Below are 21,450 nucleotides of genomic sequence, written 5' to 3' on the forward strand. Positions count from 1 at the left end.
CTCTTTCAAAACAAACTGAGCTGGAACAGGCCGGCCGGGGGGAGCGGCCCGAGCAAAGATCAAAGGTTAAAAACCGCCTCAAACATAGAGCAAAGGTCAATACCCAACTCCTAAGGAGCCCTGAAGCTTCCATCTTCCCCGAAAAATGAAGGTGACTCCTCCCTAACATGCCCTCGAGGCCTGGGGCCGCCCGGCATTTCAGACACCGGGCGAGTCGGACGTGACTAACAAACAGGTAACGAGAGAAGAACTGCCAACGACCGGAAGTGGAAGTGAGCCCCGGGAGGAGGGGGGGGGGGAGTAAGGAGAGACGACGGCACGCCTGCGCAGTCAGCAGCGTTGCAGTACGCATGAGCGGTTGGGCGGGGCCGGGGTGACGCTCCGAGCGTGGGCCGCGACTCTCACGGATCCGGGTCCGCCCTCCCTCTCGCTGCCGACCCTCCGGGGCGAGCGCCCGAGATCCCTTTCCCAGAGTGCTCCGCGCCGTGAAGAAGCGGCTCCCGGGGACTGGGGGCATTTTGTGTTGGCTGGAGCCGGAGTAACAAGATGGCGGCGTCAGCGGAGTGACAGAGGTCCCTCCGGGCGGGAGCCGGCGGCAGCGGTGACAGTGGTATCGCTGCCCTAACACACCGCGCTCCTTTTCCGGCCCGCGAGGGCGCCGCGAAAGCGAGGCCGCGGCGGCCGCCCAGAAATAAGTGGCCCGGCCTGGTAACCGAAAGAACCTCCTCACAGACTGCGGCCTGGCCAGGGAAGCCTGACTGAGCGGCGGTGACCGGCTCGCCTCGGCCGATTCTGGGCCCTGTAACGCCGAGAGAGCCGACGGTTTCCGTTTCCTGCCGCCCTCCTCCGCAGCCTCGCTCCGCGCCCGGGCCTCAGAGGCCTCCGTCCTCCCCTCAGAGGTGTCGGGGCTTGGCCCCAGCCTCCATCTTCGTCTTTCAGGATGGCGAGCAGCAGCGGCTCCAAGGCCGAGTTCATTGTCGGAGGGAAATACAAACTGGTACGGAAGATCGGGTCTGGCTCCTTCGGGGACATTTATCTGGCGATCAACATCACCAACGGCGAGGTAATCCCAGGGGTGGGGTCCGCGGCCGCGCTGCGGCTGTCCTCCCTCCCTTCCCCACCCCCTTGCGGCTCGGGCCGTTGCCCCGCGCACGCACGCCCGGGGGGGTCCACTGGGAGCCAGCTTTCCTGGTTTACGAACCTCCCCCGCTCTCCTTCCCTAAAAGGGAAAGAACCCGATGGGAAGGTTGGGTGAACTCAGAAGTTTCCCAGCTTGTTGAAAATGCGCCTTAATCGAACTTTTTAAACCGTCGTTTAAGGTGAGAACGGCCAAATCCGTGATCCCCGTGTTTTTCCTCTTTGTATTTAATTCTCCTGGGGTTCTCGTTCCCATTAGGACGATTCCCGATCGCCTGGTTCCTTCCTCACCTCTCCTTAGGTTTTCTGGATGAATCATTTTCCTGCACTTTAGAGGACGTGCGGATTTCGTCACTACCCCCTGAAGAGGCCTTGGAGGCAGCTTGCCTCGCTCTGTAATTACAAAGAGAGCTTTCTCTTCCCAGTCTCTCACTTCCACCTTCGGGTCGCGAGCTGGAGCTTTGCTAATGTCTCCCGTCCCTGCCCAAGTGACATTGAATCCTAGGGATGTTGATGCCATCGTCCCCTCTTTCCCCTGCAGGAAGTGGCAGTGAAGCTAGAATCTCAGAAGGCCAGGCATCCCCAGTTGCTGTACGAGAGCAAACTCTATAAGATTCTTCAAGGTGGGGTTGGCATCCCCCACATACGGTAAGAACCCGTAAGCAAACAGGCGGTTCTCCGAGGGGAAGTACGGATTGGGGAAAACGGGGAGAGGCAGGTAGTAGGGCCAGCTGAATCCGGGTCTGGGTATTTGCGTTACCGGGGTTTCCTATAGCCGGGCGTTTCGTGTGAACCGTAAGTCACCAAAATCACCGAGTAGATTTGAGTCTGCCAACTTGGTCTAGGATTTCAGTTTCTGACACTGTGTCCCACTTAGCTTCCGTCGTCCTTCCCGAGCCTTTCACCTGCAGTCAGTATGCGGGTCATCTTTGCTCCCTGAGCGGGAGGATGCAGCTGCTTTCTTTACGTCGGCACCTCTGATGTTCTTAGGTTTGTCCAGTGAGATGCATTCGAAGCTGCCGGAGCGGCCGGGCTCGGCCAGTTCGGGTTGCTATTGGAGCTGGCTTGGGAAATGGCTGCTCTTTTGTTGTGTTTTTGTTCCAACATGTCTTCCTCCTCCGCTTAGAAAATGGCGGAACGACGTGACTCAACCACATTTTCCTGCCCTTTCCTCCGCTTGGGTTCACAACTTAGGCTTCCTTGATTCCCTCTTTAGCAGCCCTGAGTGGATTAAACCTTTGAAAAGCCCAGAATAAAGCCGCAGGCGGCGGCGGGGTTCAAGAAAGGAGATGGCATAATGACAGTCTGTTTGTGATCTCTGCAGCAGATGCGACGCGAAATTGTTGAATTATACTATGTAAATCCTTTATAGTCCTTGTAAAGTTGTTAATTACTCTTTTGTGAATGGTAATGTTTGCTGCGTTTCAGTCTATATTAAATTTTTTAGGGTAATGACAAAGAAAGGCACTTTGAGCAGCACTAACTGTTAAAATTTACTCAAGTCGGTTGTATTAAAAGAAAGCTTAATCACGTAGCCACAGTTTGATAAGTAGCTTCAACCTGTTGAATTACTTGGTCAGTAACTCATCATATCCGGGAAATTGTGGCCCTTTGGGGTGGGATATGGGTGAAGGCAAATAGTAATGGTGATCAGGATAAAAGATGACCAGATAAAGACATTGGGTTCTTTTAAATGGTTGACTTTAAAGGGTTTTAGAGTATTTCGACTTTTAAAGAACCTCTTCCTAGAGTAGAGACTAAAATAAAGTTTAAAACCCAGCCGTTTTCCAACAGTTACTCAAAAATAACATTTGTGAAAAGATCCAGAGATAGTTGAGAATTAAGTGGAATGGTATTTGCCTCTTTTTCCATTCCAGTTTTTCTTTTCAAACTTTCAATTAAGGACTGGATTACATACATTAGTTCTGATGTGGAAACAAACCGAGTAACACTATCCTTTAAAAATTTCCAATGGTGATAGACATTTTTAATGGAGAACTTGAGTGATAAAATGTTCTATTGCTTGGAAGTGATAAATTATTTGGAAGAAAATTCATTCATCTTATGAGCTGAAGATTAGTGTGAAATCTGAGATGATTTGCGATTTTAAATGATTCCCATCCCCCCACCCCCCAAAAAAGCCAAACCTTGCTGTGTGGGAAAGTAAATGTTATTGTGGAAGAATGAAAATCTTGATTAAAATATTTAAGGGTTTTTCTTCTCAAAACATTTCCATTGCACTAGCCTAAAAATTTAAAACTCCTTTCCCTTTGCATTTAATCCCGTCTCTCCATCCTGGCCCCCACTGGTTTGCTTTCTATCACTGTAGTATTTCTTGGAATTTCATGTAAATGGAATCATACAGCATGAGGTCATTTGTATCTGGCTTCTCTCACTTGGCATAATGCTTTTGAGGTTCATCTGAGTTGGGAGGTTTTATAAATTTCACAAATTAGATTGAATATAATGTACTTGAAATCATTTTCAAAAAGCCTTTAGCATCTGGCGTTTTCATTGCTAAACTCAAATACATGCCCTTTTATCTGGTAGCTTTTATTTAAGGACAACACTGATACAGACCCACAATGGCAATAGTTAATATAGTGAATAAACACATGAATAAACGAAATTAACCTGTGAGCAAAATAATAGGCATCTATTGTAAGATGGTGAGTGTAGAGAGAGTTGCAGTAGTTATACCCAGTCTGTGGGTGGAGCTAAAGAGAAATTTACCTGGCTTTAAAGGTAAGGCTTTCTGGGAGAGAAGATGGGATTTCAGGATCTGCCTCTATGGAAGAAAGCTTGGTGAACTGGTTGGGGAGGGCATCCAAGAATAGAGTGTGGCTTCTGGGGGTAGTCTCTAAGGCAGAGTGTAGTGATTGGATGAGGGTGGGGAAAGTAAATTTGTTTTAGGAGTGGTAGATTCCGGTACATAGAAACAAAAGTAGTTCATTGGTTTTAAAGTGTGAGAGAATGGTTTTTCCAGTGAAGTGGAAGGGATAAGAAAGATTTATGTAAGCATTGTTTGTTTGGCAGCATCTTCCCATCCCCTCAGTTTCTTCCCCACTATTTCCACGTTACCTGTATATATAGTATACAGTCATTAAACTAGGTAAATATGGAATTAAATTGACTGTTTAGCTAGATAAAATAAGGCAGTCTTTGTGTTACCCATTGTTTTAGAAATGTTGACACTAATTTTAAAAATTTAGATTTATGCTGCATTTACACTTTGCTCACCTGTCCGTGCCTTTCCCCCCGCCCCCATTTTCTTTAAGATACTTTGGGATATCCTAAAACAAAGGCTGAAGATTACCTGGCCTGCTTAGCAGACCTGCCTAATCATAGTAAGGACCTTACTAAGGGATCTGTTGTTATACAGAAGTGTAGCATCCAGTGTAAGCAAGAATGAGAGGATGGCATTCAGTGTCTTGATATTTTTAAGTAACTGAAATCCTTGGACCTTGTGATTTGACCTCTAGGAGCTTATTTAAAATTACTGTATTTCTGTTAACAATCTTCCCTTTCTTTATACCACTCTGAATGGAATTAACATAAAGAAGCAATTATGCTACAATCAAGCCCTAGATCCACCTGTGGTGTCTATCTACAGAGTGATCTGGGGTCAGTCCCTTAAGCTCTTTGGGCCTATCAGTTTCCTCATCTATGAAATAAAAAGGATTTTACCAAGTTAGTAATTCTCTAATTTTGTTGGAGTAGGAAAAGAGAGTGCTGGACAGAAAGGTTTAAGATTTCGTACCCCTCTGGAAAAAGTTTTGCCTACTGAGCTTTTGGGTAGGGTTTTGTTTGAATAAGGTTCCCTACTTAAAAGTCACTGGCCTAGTTGATCTGAAATTTTAAGACTTGTTTTCGGATGATGGTAGCACGAAAGCATTTCATCACAGTTTGGTGTTATGTCTAGATCTTAACCTTTGAATGTTACTGTAGTAACGAGACACCACTCAGGACTTTTAAAAATGCTATCTGGGGGCCAGCCCTATGGCTGAGTGGTTAAGTTCGCATGCTCTGCTTTGGCGGCCCAGGGTTTCACTGGTTTGCATCCCAGGCGTGGACATGGTGCTACTCGTCAGGCCACGCTGAGGCGGTGTCCCACATAGCACAAACAGAGGCACTCGCAACTAGAATATACAGCTATGTACTGGGGGGCTTTGGAGCAAAGAAAAAAAAAAGGTTAGCAACAGTTGTTAGCTCAGGTGCCAATCTTAGAAAAAAATGTTATCTGTATCAGGTACACCCTAGGTTACCATTTAGAAGGAAGTGAATTAATGAAGTATACTTTTGTAGGGAAATAGTGAATAAAGAAGATGGGAGGGGTATGGGAGACTTGTCGTTGCCTTGCTTTTGTTTGTTTGTTTTTTGCTGAGGAAGGTTTGCCCTGAGCTAACATCCATTGCCAGTCTTCCTCTATTTTTTAGGATGTAAGCTGCCAGCACAGCATGTCTGTTAACAGAGTGGTGTGAATCATGCCCAGGAACCGAACCTGGGCCAGCAAAGCAGAGCACACCAGACTTAACCACTAGGCCACCTGGGCTGGCCCTGTTGCCTTGCTTTTTTTTTTTTTAAGATTGGCACCTGAGCTAACATCTGTTGCCAATCTTTTATTTTTTTTCTTTCTCCCCAAAGCTGCTCAGTACATAGTTTGTACATTCTAGTTGCAGGTTCTTCAAGGTGTGCTGTGTGGGACTTTGCCTCAGCATGGCTTGATGAGTGGTGCCATGTCCGTGCCCAGGATCCAAACTGGCGAGACCCTGGGCTGCTGAAGCAGAGCGTGTGATCTTAACCACTCAGCCACGGGGCCAGCCCCTGTTGCCTTGTTTTTTAACCACTTTTTTTTTTTTTGCCGTCTATGAATGTCAAGTATTCTAGAAGATACTTATAAAGTACTAGTTAATCCTTACTCTTCAGCATTAAAAGCAGCTTAAATTTTAATCTTAGCTTTTTGGCAACTGAGCATATATCCTGTAAACAAGTTCAAATGCTGTTAGAACAAAATGACATCTGTACTAGCTATGTCTTTATTAGAGAGATACACATCACTGGATGCATGAGAAATGTGATTTTTAACTCATAAAGTAACTGAATCTGCTGCATTACTAAAGGTGCTTTATATTGACTTATAATGGATTTATTATGGAATAATGTAATGATGCTTAGGTAGCATTTTTGAGCTGGGTGAAACCTGAGAGATATCTGCCCAGACACCTCATAATACAAATCAGACTGTTGAATCTCAGGGGAGGTACTAGAGTCTCCTAACTCCGAATTTTCCTGTGAGCCATTTTCACCTTTATCTCAAGGTTAAATCATGCCTGCTCACATAGCCCACACCTTTTAATTTGATGCTGCAGAGCCATACTTTGCCTCCTTCACTTTAGGGCATCTGACCTCATACAGAGAAACTGAAAAGTCCTTCTATAAATTTAAGTAACCTGTTGTCTTATTATTTAACTAGATGCTTATAATTCTTATTTTCCCTTTTGAATCCATGAATTGCAGGATGAGAACTTTTGCTGGACATTATTGATTTGAACCTTAAATTGGAGTAAATATTTGTGAACCCATGTATAATACATGCTTTTACTACTTGGCCTTAGTCGTTTTTAGAACTAGATCATTTTGTTTGAAAGTATATTTAATCTGTACCTAAATTATCATTTAGTAAGTCATGATCTGTCAGTGTTTAGTAAGTACCTTTAATGTCAAGAAGTCTGTAAACAGAGAAACTAGAATTTGAAACAAACGTTATAAACTTAATCTTTTCATTTAGTCTTTCCATTATAGTTTTAAAATCAGTCCTTGAGTTTAACAGTTTTTGTGAGGTTAAATGGGTACCTTAATAGCTTTCATAATATAAGTGAACACTTGGTTAAAATGATTCTTTTTGTTACTGTTTTTGTTTCCGATATAGTCTCAGGTGGCTCTGGAAACTTTGAATGACCGCTAATCATGTAATATGGACTAATGCATGTCTTAGTGGGGTTTTTAAAAAATGGGATATAGTTTACATTCAGTGAAATGTACAGATGGTAATGTGCTGTTGAATCCATTTTGACAAATACATGCACTGGTGTAATAATCCACACCCCCTATTGAGATAAAGAATATTGGATTTTTTTTTAAATAACTCCTAATCATTGGTAAACTACATTCTGTGACAACATAGGTTTTATTTATTTATTTATTTTTTAAGTTGGTCTTTTGTATCATAGTTACGTATTTTTTCTGCATTTGATGTTGATTTGTCTGTATGCAAGACTACAGGTTAGCAACGTGTTTATCACGGTGAAGGACACTAGTAGATTTACCTAATAAAATAATCAGGTGAGGGTTGTGAATACTCAGTGGCAATTGAGATCTTTACCTTATTCTCCTCCTTTGAGGAACTAGAATACTGTAAGTCATCAATGGGGTATGTTGTTTTAATGGGGACAGTGGAAGTGCTGTACAAAAAGATTTAACCAGAGAGCACATTCTGAGCCTCAATATAAAGACAAATAGAAAGAGCATTATATTGAGAGTCAAGAGTTAGGGTTCTGTGATATCATTTAGATTTGAACCCAAAATGAATTCTATAATTTGTAATGTCAGCTTTCGTTTATATAAGGGATTTTGTAGACTGACCAGGTCTTAAGAGTTTTTTTAATGCGTTATGTAAATTGGTGGGATCAGTGCTAAATGATGCCTCTTTTATTCTCTGATGCAGTAATAATTTGTTATAACTTTAATGTATAGTTGCCTTTTGTTCATAACATTGATATGGACTATTGAAATAAGTAGTTGAATTCAGTGTGACTAAACTTTCTTTTTTCCATCTATGTGCAAGAAAAAAATAGACTATTATCTAGGCATTGCATGTGGTCTCATTTAATCATTACAACAGTCCTCTTAAGTTGGGGTTTCATATACAGTGTGTGAGTCAGAATGGTTAATTTGCTTAAAGTTACACAGCTAATGTGTTATTTGAATAGATCTTACTGCATCTTCCAACCAGTGGTTCCCAAACTTTGGTGCACATTGGAATCGTGTGGAAAACTAAAAAATAATGACACCTGGCTCCTAAACAGAGATATTTTGATTTAATTGGTTGAGGGTGTGACTTAGGCATCACTAGTTATAAAAGCTCCCCAGGTGATTCTAATGTGCTGCAAAGTTCAGGAACCACTGTACTGTACTGTATTTCAGAGATTAGTAATAGTGTTCCCTGCCCCCACCCACCAAACCCCATCTTTTCTACAACTACAACTTGATAAGGCTGGATTCTTACTTACCTCCTCCTATGAATTAGGAGTTTAATTCAGGAACTCCTATACCAGGAAACATGATACTGGAAAGTGCACTGTAATCCCATACAATCAAAAGCTTTGATTTCTGTAAAAGTGCCTAAAACCAATATGTAAAATAATTTTCCTATTCACATGTCTCGGGTGCATTCCTACAGGAAAGCATCGTAGAAGCTCCTTGAGGGAAAGAACCAGTTCTTGCTGATGGAGGTATCTTTTATGTTTCTTAGCATAGTGCTGGGTAAAAAGAAGGCACCAGTGATTTATAATAAGGAAATTCTGCTTTTATTTCATCTGTGTTCATTTACTTTTTTAATGGAACTCTGTAGAAAGTTACGGCTCCTACACATTTATAGAATTGCACGCATTCATAGTTCCTCAGTTCCTAATGGGAGTATTCATCATCTCTCTAGTACTTAGTATGTCTTAAATATTCAGCTGAACTCACTACCTGGCAGCCACTTTACAAATGGAAATGTGGCTGTACTAGTCTATTTAGCTTTAAATGCTGGTGTAAAGATACAACCATGTCATTAAATGCTAATGTCCATTAATTTCACAGTAAAGTATTGCTATTGGGGATGTTCCTCAGCTTAAGTGTCTATTAGCATCTCCTAGTTAGTGGTGTTGCCTTTTCAATCTCTTGGTTCTAGTTCAGCAGCATCAGGAAGTTGCAACATTTGTGCCAGAGGATTTGTTTTTTTAAGGGAGACAAGATGGTGACCATTGCTAAGCATACATAGTACACATCATTGTTTCATTTGTGCCATCATTAAGTGTACAGTGGAGAAGTTTGCAAATTAACCTTCTGAAATTGAGGTTGTCTTGTATTTCAGCTCATCTGGAAGCTGCTCGGGGTACTTAGCTGTTACATTTTCTTTCACTGCCAGACTATTTTGTCCCTCAAGTGGCTTTTATTGAAAGAGGAGTGTGAGATCTGATTTAAAGCTGCCTTTTGTTTGTGGGAATGTCGTAGCATGAAATTTTTTTAAGTTTTAGCTTCCAAATTTTCCAACTCTTTTAGTTACATTAGAAGTGTCTAATACATTATCCTTGGTAACAGTTGAAATAATGAAATTCTAATCAGACTGGAGTTTATACCTTTACATAAACACCATTCTTTCTGTTTTCTATTCCTTTACTGTGCTATTCACTTTGTATTCAGGTTCCGTTGTTTTGTTTTTGGTTTTCTCGCTTGGTTGAAATTATTCTTACCACCAAGCTCCACTAACTGAAATCCTAGTGTTCCCTTTTTTGAACTTCCATAATATTAATACTTTGGATCCCTCTTAAAGAAGGGAGTGCTGTTAGTGTTAGTTTCTACTCTTCACACGAAAGCTCTGATGTTCAAGAGTGTCTTGGTCCACTTTATGTACTTTACAACACCTTGTACAGTACCTTCTACCGAATAAGCAAGCGTTTCTTTCATTCAGTCAACAAATATATCTATATAGGAGTGACCACTATGTGCCAGGCACAGTTTAAGATACTGGGCACATTTCATTTACAGACAAAAATTTTGTGAGGTTACATTCTTTTTGAGCATCTACCGTGTACCTGGCGTATAGTTGTGAATTTGTCTCACTGAAAATTAAGAGGAAAGATGTCCAAATCTCAGACTATTTGAGGACATGAATGTTTGTTTAATATCAAAGGGGTAGTATGGAGTATGTGCCCCAATCAGTACGCTGAACCATCCAGAGATTGCCTTGATTGGTCAGGTCAGTAGGATGCCATTAAGGCTTCTTTGAATCCTCTTTAGTCAGCATTTCTCAAATATCAACCATGCATAATAATTACCTGCAGAGCTTGTTAAAAATGCAAGTTTTGGGGTCGGCCCTGTGGGCAAGTGGTTGGGTTCACATGCTCTGCTTTGGTGGCCCAGGGTTTCGCCGGTTCGGATCCTGGGCATGGACATGGCACCGCTCATCAGGCTATGCTGAGGAAGCATCCCACATGCCACAGCTAGAGGGACCCACAGCTAGTGTACACAACTATGTACTGGGGGGCTTTGGGGAGAAGAAGGAAAAATAAAACATTTTTTTTTTAAATGCAAGTTGTACTCCCTCACCCCCAGATTTCTGTTTGATGAGTTCTGGAGTGGGGCCCAAGAGTCTGTATTTTTAACCCAGATAATTTCTGCTAAAGACCAGAGGATGACACTTTGAGAAACTCTATGCTGGGGTTTTTGGTGGTTTTTTTTTTTTTTTTTTTTGAGGAAGAGTACCCCTGAGCTAACATCTGCTGCCAATTCTCCTCTTTTTGCCAAGGAAGACCAGCCCTGAGCTAACATCTGTGCTCATCTTCCTCTACTTTTTTTATATGTGGGACGCCTGCCGTAGCATGGCTGGCCATGTCTGCACCCGGGATCCAAACCGGCGAACCCTGGGCTGCCGAAGTGGAACGTGCGCACTTAACTGCTGTATCACTGGGCTGGCCCCTGTGCTGAGATTTTGATACTCCATTGCATTGAACTGTTGAGGGGGGTAGTTAGTAACTATTTTGCTGAATTGGCTATCACTATTGTAGGAAATACTATTGTCATGGTTGTTGCCATTTCGTAATTATTGGGCAACTGCTTTTTGTAGTAAAATTCTTATGTTTGTGTAATGCTTTGCAATTTACAAATTTTACAGTCTCTTTACTACAATGCTTCTTGATAGGTAGGTAAGTTAGATTAAGAATGTTTGACCAGTGAGAAAAAAAATGGTTTATATAGAGTCAGCAAGAAAATGGCAAAGTCAGGACTAAAACCTGTGTTTCTAGCTGCTGGTGCAATAGTCTTTGCACTGTATTACATATACTGTGAACTTAGCTAGCTTCCCATTCTTAAATCCACCTGCTGGTTTACTGGATCACTTTTTAATTGTCTAGATAGTGAGGGCATATTTTTATGAGTTATTACGTAGTTCTGTAAATTAGTTCAGGTTTGCACAGAATTTTAATTTATGGATAGCTGTTCATGTGTTTATTCATTGCTTTTTTCTTTCGGGTTATATCTTTCCTTTGTAGGAGCTTGTGTTGCCTCTTCCATGGTCCTCATTTCTTTATCTTATGTAGCATTTCAAGCCCAAACCTTGTGTTCTTCTATTCTACTGAAAAAATTTCTATCAAAGTTTGGAATTGTTTGTTTTGTTTGTGTGTTCATTTTCTCTGCTAATGTTGAGAATTTGAGTTAATTTTGTCCTTTTGTAACCTTTTCAGATACTTTTTTAAACTTAGAATACTTTGCTAAGCAAATTAACTAATGTAGGGTGTGAGAAAAAATGTTCCATACATCCAAAATTATTTGTTCTTTTAAGTCTTTATATATAAAACTGTAACATAAGTGATCTTATACAGTTATGCACTGTATAATGACGTTTTGGCCAACGATGGGCCGCATGTATGACGGTGGTCCCCTCAGATTATAAGGGAGCTGAAAAATTCCTGTTGTCTAGTGACATTGAGCCATCTTAATATTGCAGTGCAACACATTACTCACGTGTTTGTGGTTGGTGATGCTGGTGTAAGCAAACCTGTGCTTCTAGTCGTATGAACGTATAGCATATACAATTATGTACAGTGTGTAATACTTGATAATAAATGACTGTTACTAGTTTATGTATTTACTATACTGTACTTTTTATCATTATTTTAGAGTGTCCTCTTTCCACTTACAAAAAAGTTTACTTTAAAACAGTTATGCCATGTTAATGCTGGCAGCAGCCTCATACATCTATTTCATGCTTACAGCGTCTCTTGATTGCATTGTTTTCTCTTGTGCTTGTTTTGTTCATTGTGGCCCTTAAGCATATAAAATCCACTGCTAATGGCTGGTAAGAGGCTGTGTTGATTAATTAACCTGGAAATGAAATTAAAAGTGATTAAGAATTACAAATGTGGAAAATCAGTGATGGCTATTGCTCGCCAGTCAGGCATGTCCCATTCCATCGTAGCTACGACCTTGAAGAACAAGAATAAGAACAGAGTGACAGAAGCTGCTTGATTGAAGGTAACGAGACTAACAAAAATTCAAGAGGGGCCTAACATGGAGAAACTTCTAGTGACTTGGATTGAAGACCAGTCATAGAAGTATGTCCCTCTGAGTGCTGTGATGACCACGGCCAAAGCAAAGAGTTGGTTTGCAATGTTGAAAGAAAAGACTGGACTGACTATGATGTTGAATTTACTGTGAGCTCTGGGTGGTTTAAATGATACAGGAATCGTTGTTCATATTACGTGAAAGTGAGTGGTGAGTCTGTGAGTGCTGATGTGAAGGCAGCTTGAAGAATTTTGGGAAACTCTAGATAACCTGATGTGGAGGAAAATGACTTGCCAGAGCAAATATTCAATATAGATGAAATCTTTCTGTTCTGGAAACGGATGTCTGAAAGGACTTTCATCCATAGAGAGGCCAAGTCACTGCCGGGTTTCACGACTTTTAAGGACAGGACAACAGTTGCTTGGGGGCAGGGTCACAGGCTGCAAATTGAAACCCTTTGTGATCTGGCACAGTGAGAACCTCAGGGCCTTCACGCATATTAGTGAGTACACACTGCCACTGTACTACAGAGAGCATTAGGAAGTCATGGATGACCCAGTTCCTTTTCCTAAATTGCTATGCCAGTGAAATGGAGAAGTACTGTTTAGAGAATAACATACCTTTCAAGATTTTGTGTATTTTTGATAATGTTCCCGGACATCGTCCTTTCATTGGCGATCTTCATCCCAGTATAAAAGAGGTGGGGGCTGGCCCCGTGGCCAAGTGGTTAAGTTTGTGTACTCCACTTTGGCAGCCCAGGGTTTCACTGGTTCAGATCCTGGGTTTGGACATGACACCACTCATCAGGCCTTGCTGAGGCATCACCCCACATAGCACAACCAGAGGCACTCACAACTAGAATATACAACTATGTACTGGGGGGCTTTGAGGAGAAAAAGGAAAAGAAAAATCTTTAAAAACGAAAAAAAAAGAACCTTGCTTGGGCTTAGGGTGGTGTCACCATGGAGGGTATAAATGGTATCTGGAAGAAGACTCTCAGGAGGTTTGCCCATGACTTCCAAGGATTTGCCAAGGATGAGGAGGTTGGAAAAAATCAACAAGGCTGTGGTTGAAATGGCAGACAACCTTAAGCTGGGTGTGGATGAGGATGACATTGAGGAGCCCCCAAAGGCGTTTCCTGAAGAGTTGACATTGAGGAGTTGTTGGAACTGGGACAGGAATGCATAGCTGAAGAAGAGACGACAAAAGGAAACTGCAGAAGAAAAAGAAGAACCCACAAGAAAATTCAGTGAAGGTTTAGCAGAAGCTTTTGCAGACCTCAACAAGCTCCTTAAAAAGAAAACGTGGACCCCAACACCTAAAGGTTTTCCTAATTAGAGAGGACGGTTCATGGCACGTTGTCTGCTTATAAGCAATCTATGATGAAAAAAAGAAACCAAGCTAACCACCGTGGACGTATTTCTGAAAAGAGTGACACCTCCTCAAGATGAAGCCTGAGGCAGGTCCTTGAGGTGTTCCAGAAGGCAGCATTATTATCATAGGAGTTGATAGCTCCAAGCATGTTATTGCCCCTGAAGACTTTCCAGTGGGATAAGATGTGGAGGTGGAAGACAATATTGAGATCCTGACCCTGTGTAGGCCTAGCCTAATGTGTGTGTTTGTCTCTCAGTTTTTAACAAAAAGTTTAAGAAGTTAAAAAAAAAATCAAAAATAGAAAAAAGCTTATAAAATAAGGATATAAAAATATTTTTGTACAGCTGTACAATGTGTTTGTTTTAAGCTGTTATTATAGAAGTCAGAAACTTAAAAAAATTGAAAAGTTTATAAAGTGAAAAAGTTAAGCTAAGTTAATTTGCTATTGAAGAAAGAAAAAATTTTTAATAAATCTAGTGTGGCCTAAGTGTATAGTGTTTTTAGTTTACAGTAGTGTCCTAGGCCTTCACATTCGCTCACTGCATAGTCACCCAGAGCAACTTCCAGTCCTGCAAGTTCCATTCATGGTAAGTGCCCTGTACCAGGTATACCATTTTTTATCTTTTGTATGTATGTTTACTGTACTTTTTCTGTGTTTAGATACACAAATACCATTGTGTTACAGTTGTGTACAGTATTCAATACAGTAACATGCCGTATAGGTTTGTAGTCTAGGAGCAATAGACTATACCATATATCCTAGATGTGTAGGCTACACCACGTAGGTTTGTGTAAGTACACGCTGATGTTCACACAACGACAATCGCCTAGTGATGCATTTCTCAGAATGTATTCGTGTCATTAAGCAATGCATGACTGTAGTGCAGAAATTACCCTAAAGGAAACTATTTGGTCTTTGAGTAGTGTGCTAAGGGATATTTTGTAAGAAGTGTGTTTGATTTCCGTTACTTTCTTACTCTAATGTTTTAATCTTTGTGCCATATTTTCTTTTTAAGCAGTGAAGGTAAGCCACCTGAGCCTTGACAATTTGAAATTTAAATTAGGAAGTCAAAAAAGGTAGCCTAATTTTGATATTTTGGAAGTAATAGATGGTTATAGCTTTGGACATGTTGAGTTTAAGGTGACAGGATATCCCCAGCTTAGCTCTTGTATAGTTAAGTTCGCAGAAAATACAGAGTTAAACCTAGGCCATGGAATTAGGCTGAAGTTAGAGCTGAGCAAGATCAGCATAGAAGTGATAGTGGAGAAAGTAAATTGAGAAGTGAGGACTAAACCCTTTGGTGGAAATTCATAGGCAATCAAGGCAAGAGGAGAGTTGGGATGATGGGCTGTTGAAGTTAAAGGAAGTCAGTTTTTAGGAGGAGGTAATGTGTATGCAAGAGATAGACAAGAAATGAGACTTTTAAAGGCTTTGGGGTTTGGCTGGAATAGAGCCCAGTATACAGTGATGCTTAGTAAATAATTATTGACTCAATGATATGGTCTGAGGGCAGTCTGTTGAGGTGAATAAGTAAAATTGAAGGATAAGCAGAAGCTAGATTCTGTAGTTCCTCATATATAGAAACTTCTGCTTTTTTTTCCTTTTTGGTGGGTGATAGGGGAGGGACATTGGTTTTCATAGCAGAAAGATGGCGCTATGAAATCATAGAAGAGCAACTGGAACTAGGAGAATATTTAGGAAGCTAGTACCACAATCCAGACATCTCAAAATTTAGCCCAGATGCTAACTTTTCTAGGAAATCTTCTCTTTTTTTCTTTGAAAAAAGTGCTCCCTCCTCTTTATTTTGTGTTTACTTTGTTGTTGCATTTATGTATGTATGTATTTGTTTATGAGAAATAAGGTCAGTTTTACTTGAGCCAGGGTGTGGCTTATAACTTAGGAAAGCCTGAGAAAGCGTTCCAGAGAAGCATGGTTTTCAGTACAGTCTTCCATCTTTTTGGAACAAAGAACATACAGTAAACACACCCAGGATACATACTCATCAAAGTTTCAGAGACATTTGGTTGCAAATAAGCAGGTCAACATGACCCTGATGTCCCGAAAGGGACTAATCTGGGTGTTAGCAATAGCGGTAGGAGGGGAAGTATGCATTCTTATCTTAAGAGAATGCATTCTTTAATGATTAAAGCCGATGTACACTGTATGTTTGTTAGGCTGTAAGTCAGCTTTTAGTCTAGCTGAATCAGTTTTGAACCTAAATACCCCAAATGCTTCGGTATGTGAAAGTCTTGTCACTTCACCCTTTTGATCAGTAATCTTTTGAGAGAAAGCATTGATGATCAAAACATTGTTCCTTGGTGTGCTATGCTTTTATTTCCGTTTATTTGCCCAGTTATCCACCTTGGGCGGAAATAGTAGAGGTATATATTAACAGGAAGCATTTTATAGGTTATTCAATTTGTCAGTTCTTTCTGGATTATCGCACAAGTGTACATGTGCTTTTACATGACTACCTACAGTCACATTGTTTATAATGTTGCTTTTAAATTGCACCTGTGATTTATTCTTCTAGACCTTAAGATGTCTATAGCACTTACCTGCAGTATTAGACACATAGTAGCTACTTATTAAGTGTTGACTCAGAGACTGGAGGAGGAGATTTTGGAAAAAAAATTTTAACAGCTTTATTGAGATAATTTACAGAAATAAAACCTCACCCATTTAAGTGTACAAGTCATTGGTTTTTAGTCTATGTACGGAGTTGTGCAGCCATCACCATAATCCTGGTTTAGGATAGTTTCATCATCCAAGAAAGAAACCTTGAACCTGTTAGCAATCATTCTCCATTTCTCACCAGCCTGAGACAACTGCTAATCTACTTTCTTTCTCTATATATTTACCTATTAGAAAATATTTGATCAAGCTTTTATAATTGGTATTGTGAAAACCGTAGGTATATTATCCACTTCCCAATGGAAAAGTATGTTTTAATACTTGTATCCCCCTGGAGCTTCTTGTTCTCCACGTGCTATCTTCCAGTATCACTACTACCAATGTTAGAGCAGTGACAACAAAGACTGACAAAAATCAGATCATTTGTGATCTTTGAAATATAATTGTGGGTAGAATGATAACCATTTTACTGGGAACCAAGAGAAAAATGAGAGTAAGATGGCAGGTATAAACTAGGTTTTCAACAAGTACTTGGTGAACAAGAAAATAAGGTCATCTTGTCTTCACTATGTATCAGCTGTGCTGGTTACTCTGTTTCTTGTGAATGCCAGACTTCAGGCAGGCTCCTAACCCCCCACCCACCCCTTCACCTAGCCATCTTCTGCTGTGCTTCAAGAATCAACCATGCTTGGCTGAGAAGCTTTCCCTAACGCCTCCCTCTAGATTAGGTCGGCATCATTTGTGTCCTCTCAGCCATGGTCTCACCGTCATCACATTTGTTATTTATTTGCCTACACACACCATACTGTAAGCTATGAGAGCAAGAATTATTTGGTTTCATCTTGTTATCCACCATAAATCGTGAATGGATAAATGAATAGTAGCTTTAGTAGTGGATAGTGATGTGTCAAAGCACATTTTGTTTTGTGTTTTTAAAATTTTTAGGTTACAGAACGTTTATGCATCTTTGAAGGTGAAGGTCAAGGAACAAGGAGACTGAAAAAAATGAAAATGGTTACAGCATACGTTTATGCATCTTTGAAGGTGAAGGTCAAGGAACAAGGAGACTGAAAAAAATGAAAATGGTTACAGCATAATTCAGGGATCTGAGGGATAATATCGTGAGCAAAGGATTAGTAGTAGCAGTTAGGAGAGGAGTTAGGATGAAGAAGGAAAACAGATTATCTCAGTTGACAGTATTATTGCTGAGTAAAACGTGCAGATTATGCCCAAGTTTTAGATCTTATTCTGCAGTCTGTTTACCTTAAAAATCAGTTTAGAGCAGGAGTTCTTAACTTGGTTTGGGGATACCCCCACCTCCACCCTCCAAGAGGTTGGTGAATTTGGATAGGAGAAAAATTACTTCTTGACTTTCATGAACCTCTAACTGAATCTAGTATTTCTTTCTGTTATAAATCTAGGCAAGAGCCCCAGCCTCCCCTAATTTTAGCAGTACCTCTGGCTTTGTCACCAGTAGAAATCACAGATATTTTCATATCACATTATATTGGTTTTTAAAATAATTTTATGGTAGCTGAATCTCCCTATAATTGTTTCCCTTTATAAAATGCTGTGTATCATTTTATGCATTTAAAGCATTCTGAGAATGGGTGTATAGGCTTCATCAGACTACTAAAGTCAGGGGTGGGGGGGTACATGGCACCAAAAAGATTTAGAACTCTTGATGTGAATGAGTTGCTCCAACCTTCTCCCCCTCCCCCAAACAGACACTTTTCTGGGACAGGTTCTTTGTCATTGTGGCTGAATATATTGATGCAGGATTTGTCTTTTAGTTGGTGGATTTCCAATAGTTACTTTCTTTTCTCTTAATATTCTTGTTCAATTTTAAATTACTTCCATGCTTGCTAATGCCCTCCCCAAGGGTGTGATATATTAGATAGATAATCAATATCAAAAAATTTTGAAATCATCACATTATCAGAATTATTACTTTGGTCACCATAACCACAGCTAAAACTATGGTTCTTTTTTCAGTTATTTCATGTCTAAATCATTTGTCAGTATGGAGAAATCAGTCTAATCTGTATTTGTGTTTATGGTTCTAGTTGCTTGTATTTTACAGTGTTTGTTTTCTTTATTAAACCTGATTTTTCCAGTGTCCTGCAGTAGCCAGAGGACAGCATTGAGTGTCTTTGTCTAATGAAAATGCTCTGGATCCCAAACTATTTCTAAAGCATTTCTGCAAGTTGTAAATCCAAAGGATTGTGGATAAAATTTGTGTTAACCTTTTAAAATCTGAATTGTATTCTAAATGTGAAACAGCAAGAGAAGGATAGATTGATGCTCTTAAATTTTTGATGGCAGGAGAAATCAAATTTAAATCATTAAATTCTGGATGCCTTGTATTCAGAGTAAAATGAAGCCCACAAATGTAAGGAGCAGATGTGGGTGGAGAAGCTTAAGGAGAATGAGAGTTACACAGCGATCTTGTTTACCAAGAATTAGTAGAAAACCAGGAAGTGACCTACATTTAGTCTAATGCCTAGTTCTCCTTCAGAAGGGCTGAAGAGTTACCATGAATCAAAAAGTAGTCAAACCTGTCTTGCATTATTGGTTCTGTTTTCATAATAAATGCCATTAATAAGATGGAGCTTATTAAGTACTGACAGTTTATAAGTTAAAGTGTCTAAGACTCGGGTTCAGAGATGCCTTCAGCTTCTGGAGGTAATCAACAGATGAATGCGGTACCAGAAGGATTGGTGACTTATGAAACTCAAGAATTTAAATTGAGAATAGAGGGGTTATGTTGTTGAGGGTGCCCTACTGGTGGAACCTGGTGGAACCTGGTAATTGGAGGAGAGGGGAGAAAGCAATGGCTTTCTTTCTTTCTTTTTTGTTAAAGATTTTATTTCTCCTTTTTCTCTCAAAGCCCCCCGGTACATAGTTGTGTATTTTTAGTTGTGGGTCCTTCTAGTTGTGGCATGTGGGATGCTGCCTCAGCATGGCTTGCTGAGCAGTGCCATGTCTGTGCCCAGGATCCAAACTGGCAAAACCCTGGACCGCCAAAGCAGAGTGCACGAACTTAACCACTTGGTCCCAGAAATGCCTTTCTTAACTGCTGTAAATGAAGTGTTAACCCCAACACACACACAGACACCCCAAAAACAAAACAAAAAAGGGAAAAGAGGCCAACATGGCATGATTATAATGAGAAGCAGAAAGGAAAAAGGTATAGGAAAAGATAAACAAGAATTACCTGTAGGGGGGCCGGCCCCGTGGCCGAGTGGTTAAGTTCGTGCACTCTGCTGCGTTGGCCCAGGGTTTCACTGGTTTGGATCCTGGCCGCGGACATGGCATCACTCGTCAGGCCACATTGAGGCGGCATCCCACATCCCACAACTAGAAGGACCTGCAACTAAGGTATACAATTATGTATCAGGGGGGATTGGGGGAGATAAAGCAGGAAAAAAAAAAAGATTGGCAACAGTTGTTAGCTCAGGTGCCAATCTTTTTAAAAAAGAGAGAGAGAATATCCGACAGCTATGAACTCACCTACATGAAACATGAATGAACTTACCTATCTATATCATATCTAAAAGGCTGTCATAAGACAAAAAATAAATTACCTGTAGGTAATTTCTTTGGCCCATGGTAGTTTGGACACTGTCACTGTTTAAGGATGGAAAGGAGGGGTGTCTATAATTTTAAGAATATATTTTCTATAATGAATGGCAAAATTATAATGTTAAGAATAGCATATGCAAATATTAACGTATAGAAACATTGAAAGGAATTTGGATAAAAGAAAGCAGGATAGCTGGAACTGTTAGCAGTGGTAACCGAAAGGGAGAATTTGAGCTAATTATTACAGCTTAGCAAGATTGTGCTAGACCAGGTCCTTATTTTCTCCCCTCATAAAAAGGAATCTAAAGGTTGGATGATGATGACTTGACAAGAGTAAGTTTGATAGTATCTGGTGAATGTAGATGCTATGAAAATGGGTATATTATAGCCCTGATTCAGTGCTTATACTTTTTATTCCGTGAAGACTCTGACAATAACCTAAAGATGAGATGGTAAATGCATAGGAAAAGACATTGTTCTGTTAAAATTGTCGCTTTTTAACTTTTATGATTATTGACCTTATTGGAATCAAAGATGAGTAGGTGCTTCTTGATGACTTTATACTTTCAAAAGTGCAGGGAGTGTTTTTGTATTCCTGGTTTTGTTTTCCTCATCTGCCAAATCAAGCACTCCCTAGCCTGTTATAGTCTGTAATACGGCTTTTCATTCTTTAATTCAACAAATGTTACAAGCATTTCTTGCATGTAAGGCACTGTGCTGGATGCTGGGAATACGGAGTTGTGAACAGGACAAATACAATGGCTATCCCTATTGTATTGGTCAGGATTTTCCAGAGAAACCGAACCAATGGAACACACACACAAAGAGATTAAGAGAGGTTGGCTCTCACACAATATGGAGGCTAAGTCCCACCATCTGTGATCTGCAAGCTGGAGGCCCAGGAAAACCAGTGGTGTAGTTCTAGTCCAAGCCTAAAGTCCTAAGAACCAAAGGAGCCTGTAGTTTAAATCCTAGTATGAGTCCCAAAGCCTGAGAACTGGGAGCATGGTTGTGCCAGCTCTAGCAGAATTCATTCTCCCTTCCTCCGCCTTTTTGTTCTATTCAGGCCCTCCACCTTGGAGAAGGTGATCTTTACTTAGTCTGTCGTTCAGTTGCTAATCTTCTTGATTCAAAAGCTAATCTCCTGAGACACCTTCATAGGCACGCCCCAAAGTAATGTTTTACCCACTCTCCCAGCATCTCTTAGCCCAGTCTAGTGGATGCACAGAATTAACTATCACACTTATCTAGCTGATAGTCTGAAGGGGAGGACATACAATAAACAAATATCTATTTTTCTGTTGTTGTTATTGTCCTAGTCATAGGGATGGAACATATTTTGGTGCTTTAATCAGAACTGCATACTTAGGATAATTATACTGGTTGATTGTTCT

At 40.6% G+C, this 21,450-nt stretch overlaps 1 protein-coding gene across 7 annotated transcripts in view; it reads left to right on the plus strand.

The window, feature by feature from the left end:
* Positions 1-21,450, plus strand: part of CSNK1A1 (casein kinase 1 alpha 1) — a 50,895-nt gene continuing 29,445 nt past the window's right edge. For 4 of the 7 annotated variants that reach the window (XR_001399871.3, XM_014852601.3, XM_014852603.3 and 1 more), the window contains exons 1-2: positions 1-1,063; positions 1,679-1,785. Coding sequence is in view for 5 of the 7 variants with exons in the window: in XM_014852601.3 (XP_014708087.1) it covers positions 941-1,063; positions 1,679-1,785 (230 nt within the window). In the remaining 2 variants the exon portion in view is untranslated. The remainder of the gene's footprint in view (positions 1,064-1,678; positions 1,786-21,450) is intronic. The other 3 variants (XR_001399869.3, XM_014852599.3, XM_014852600.3) reach the window with 1 other exon arrangement.

This window comes from Equus asinus, chromosome 9, assembly GCF_041296235.1.
Source record: "Equus asinus isolate D_3611 breed Donkey chromosome 9, EquAss-T2T_v2, whole genome shotgun sequence".
In the NCBI taxonomy this organism is placed as follows: domain Eukaryota; kingdom Metazoa; phylum Chordata; class Mammalia; order Perissodactyla; family Equidae; genus Equus; species Equus asinus.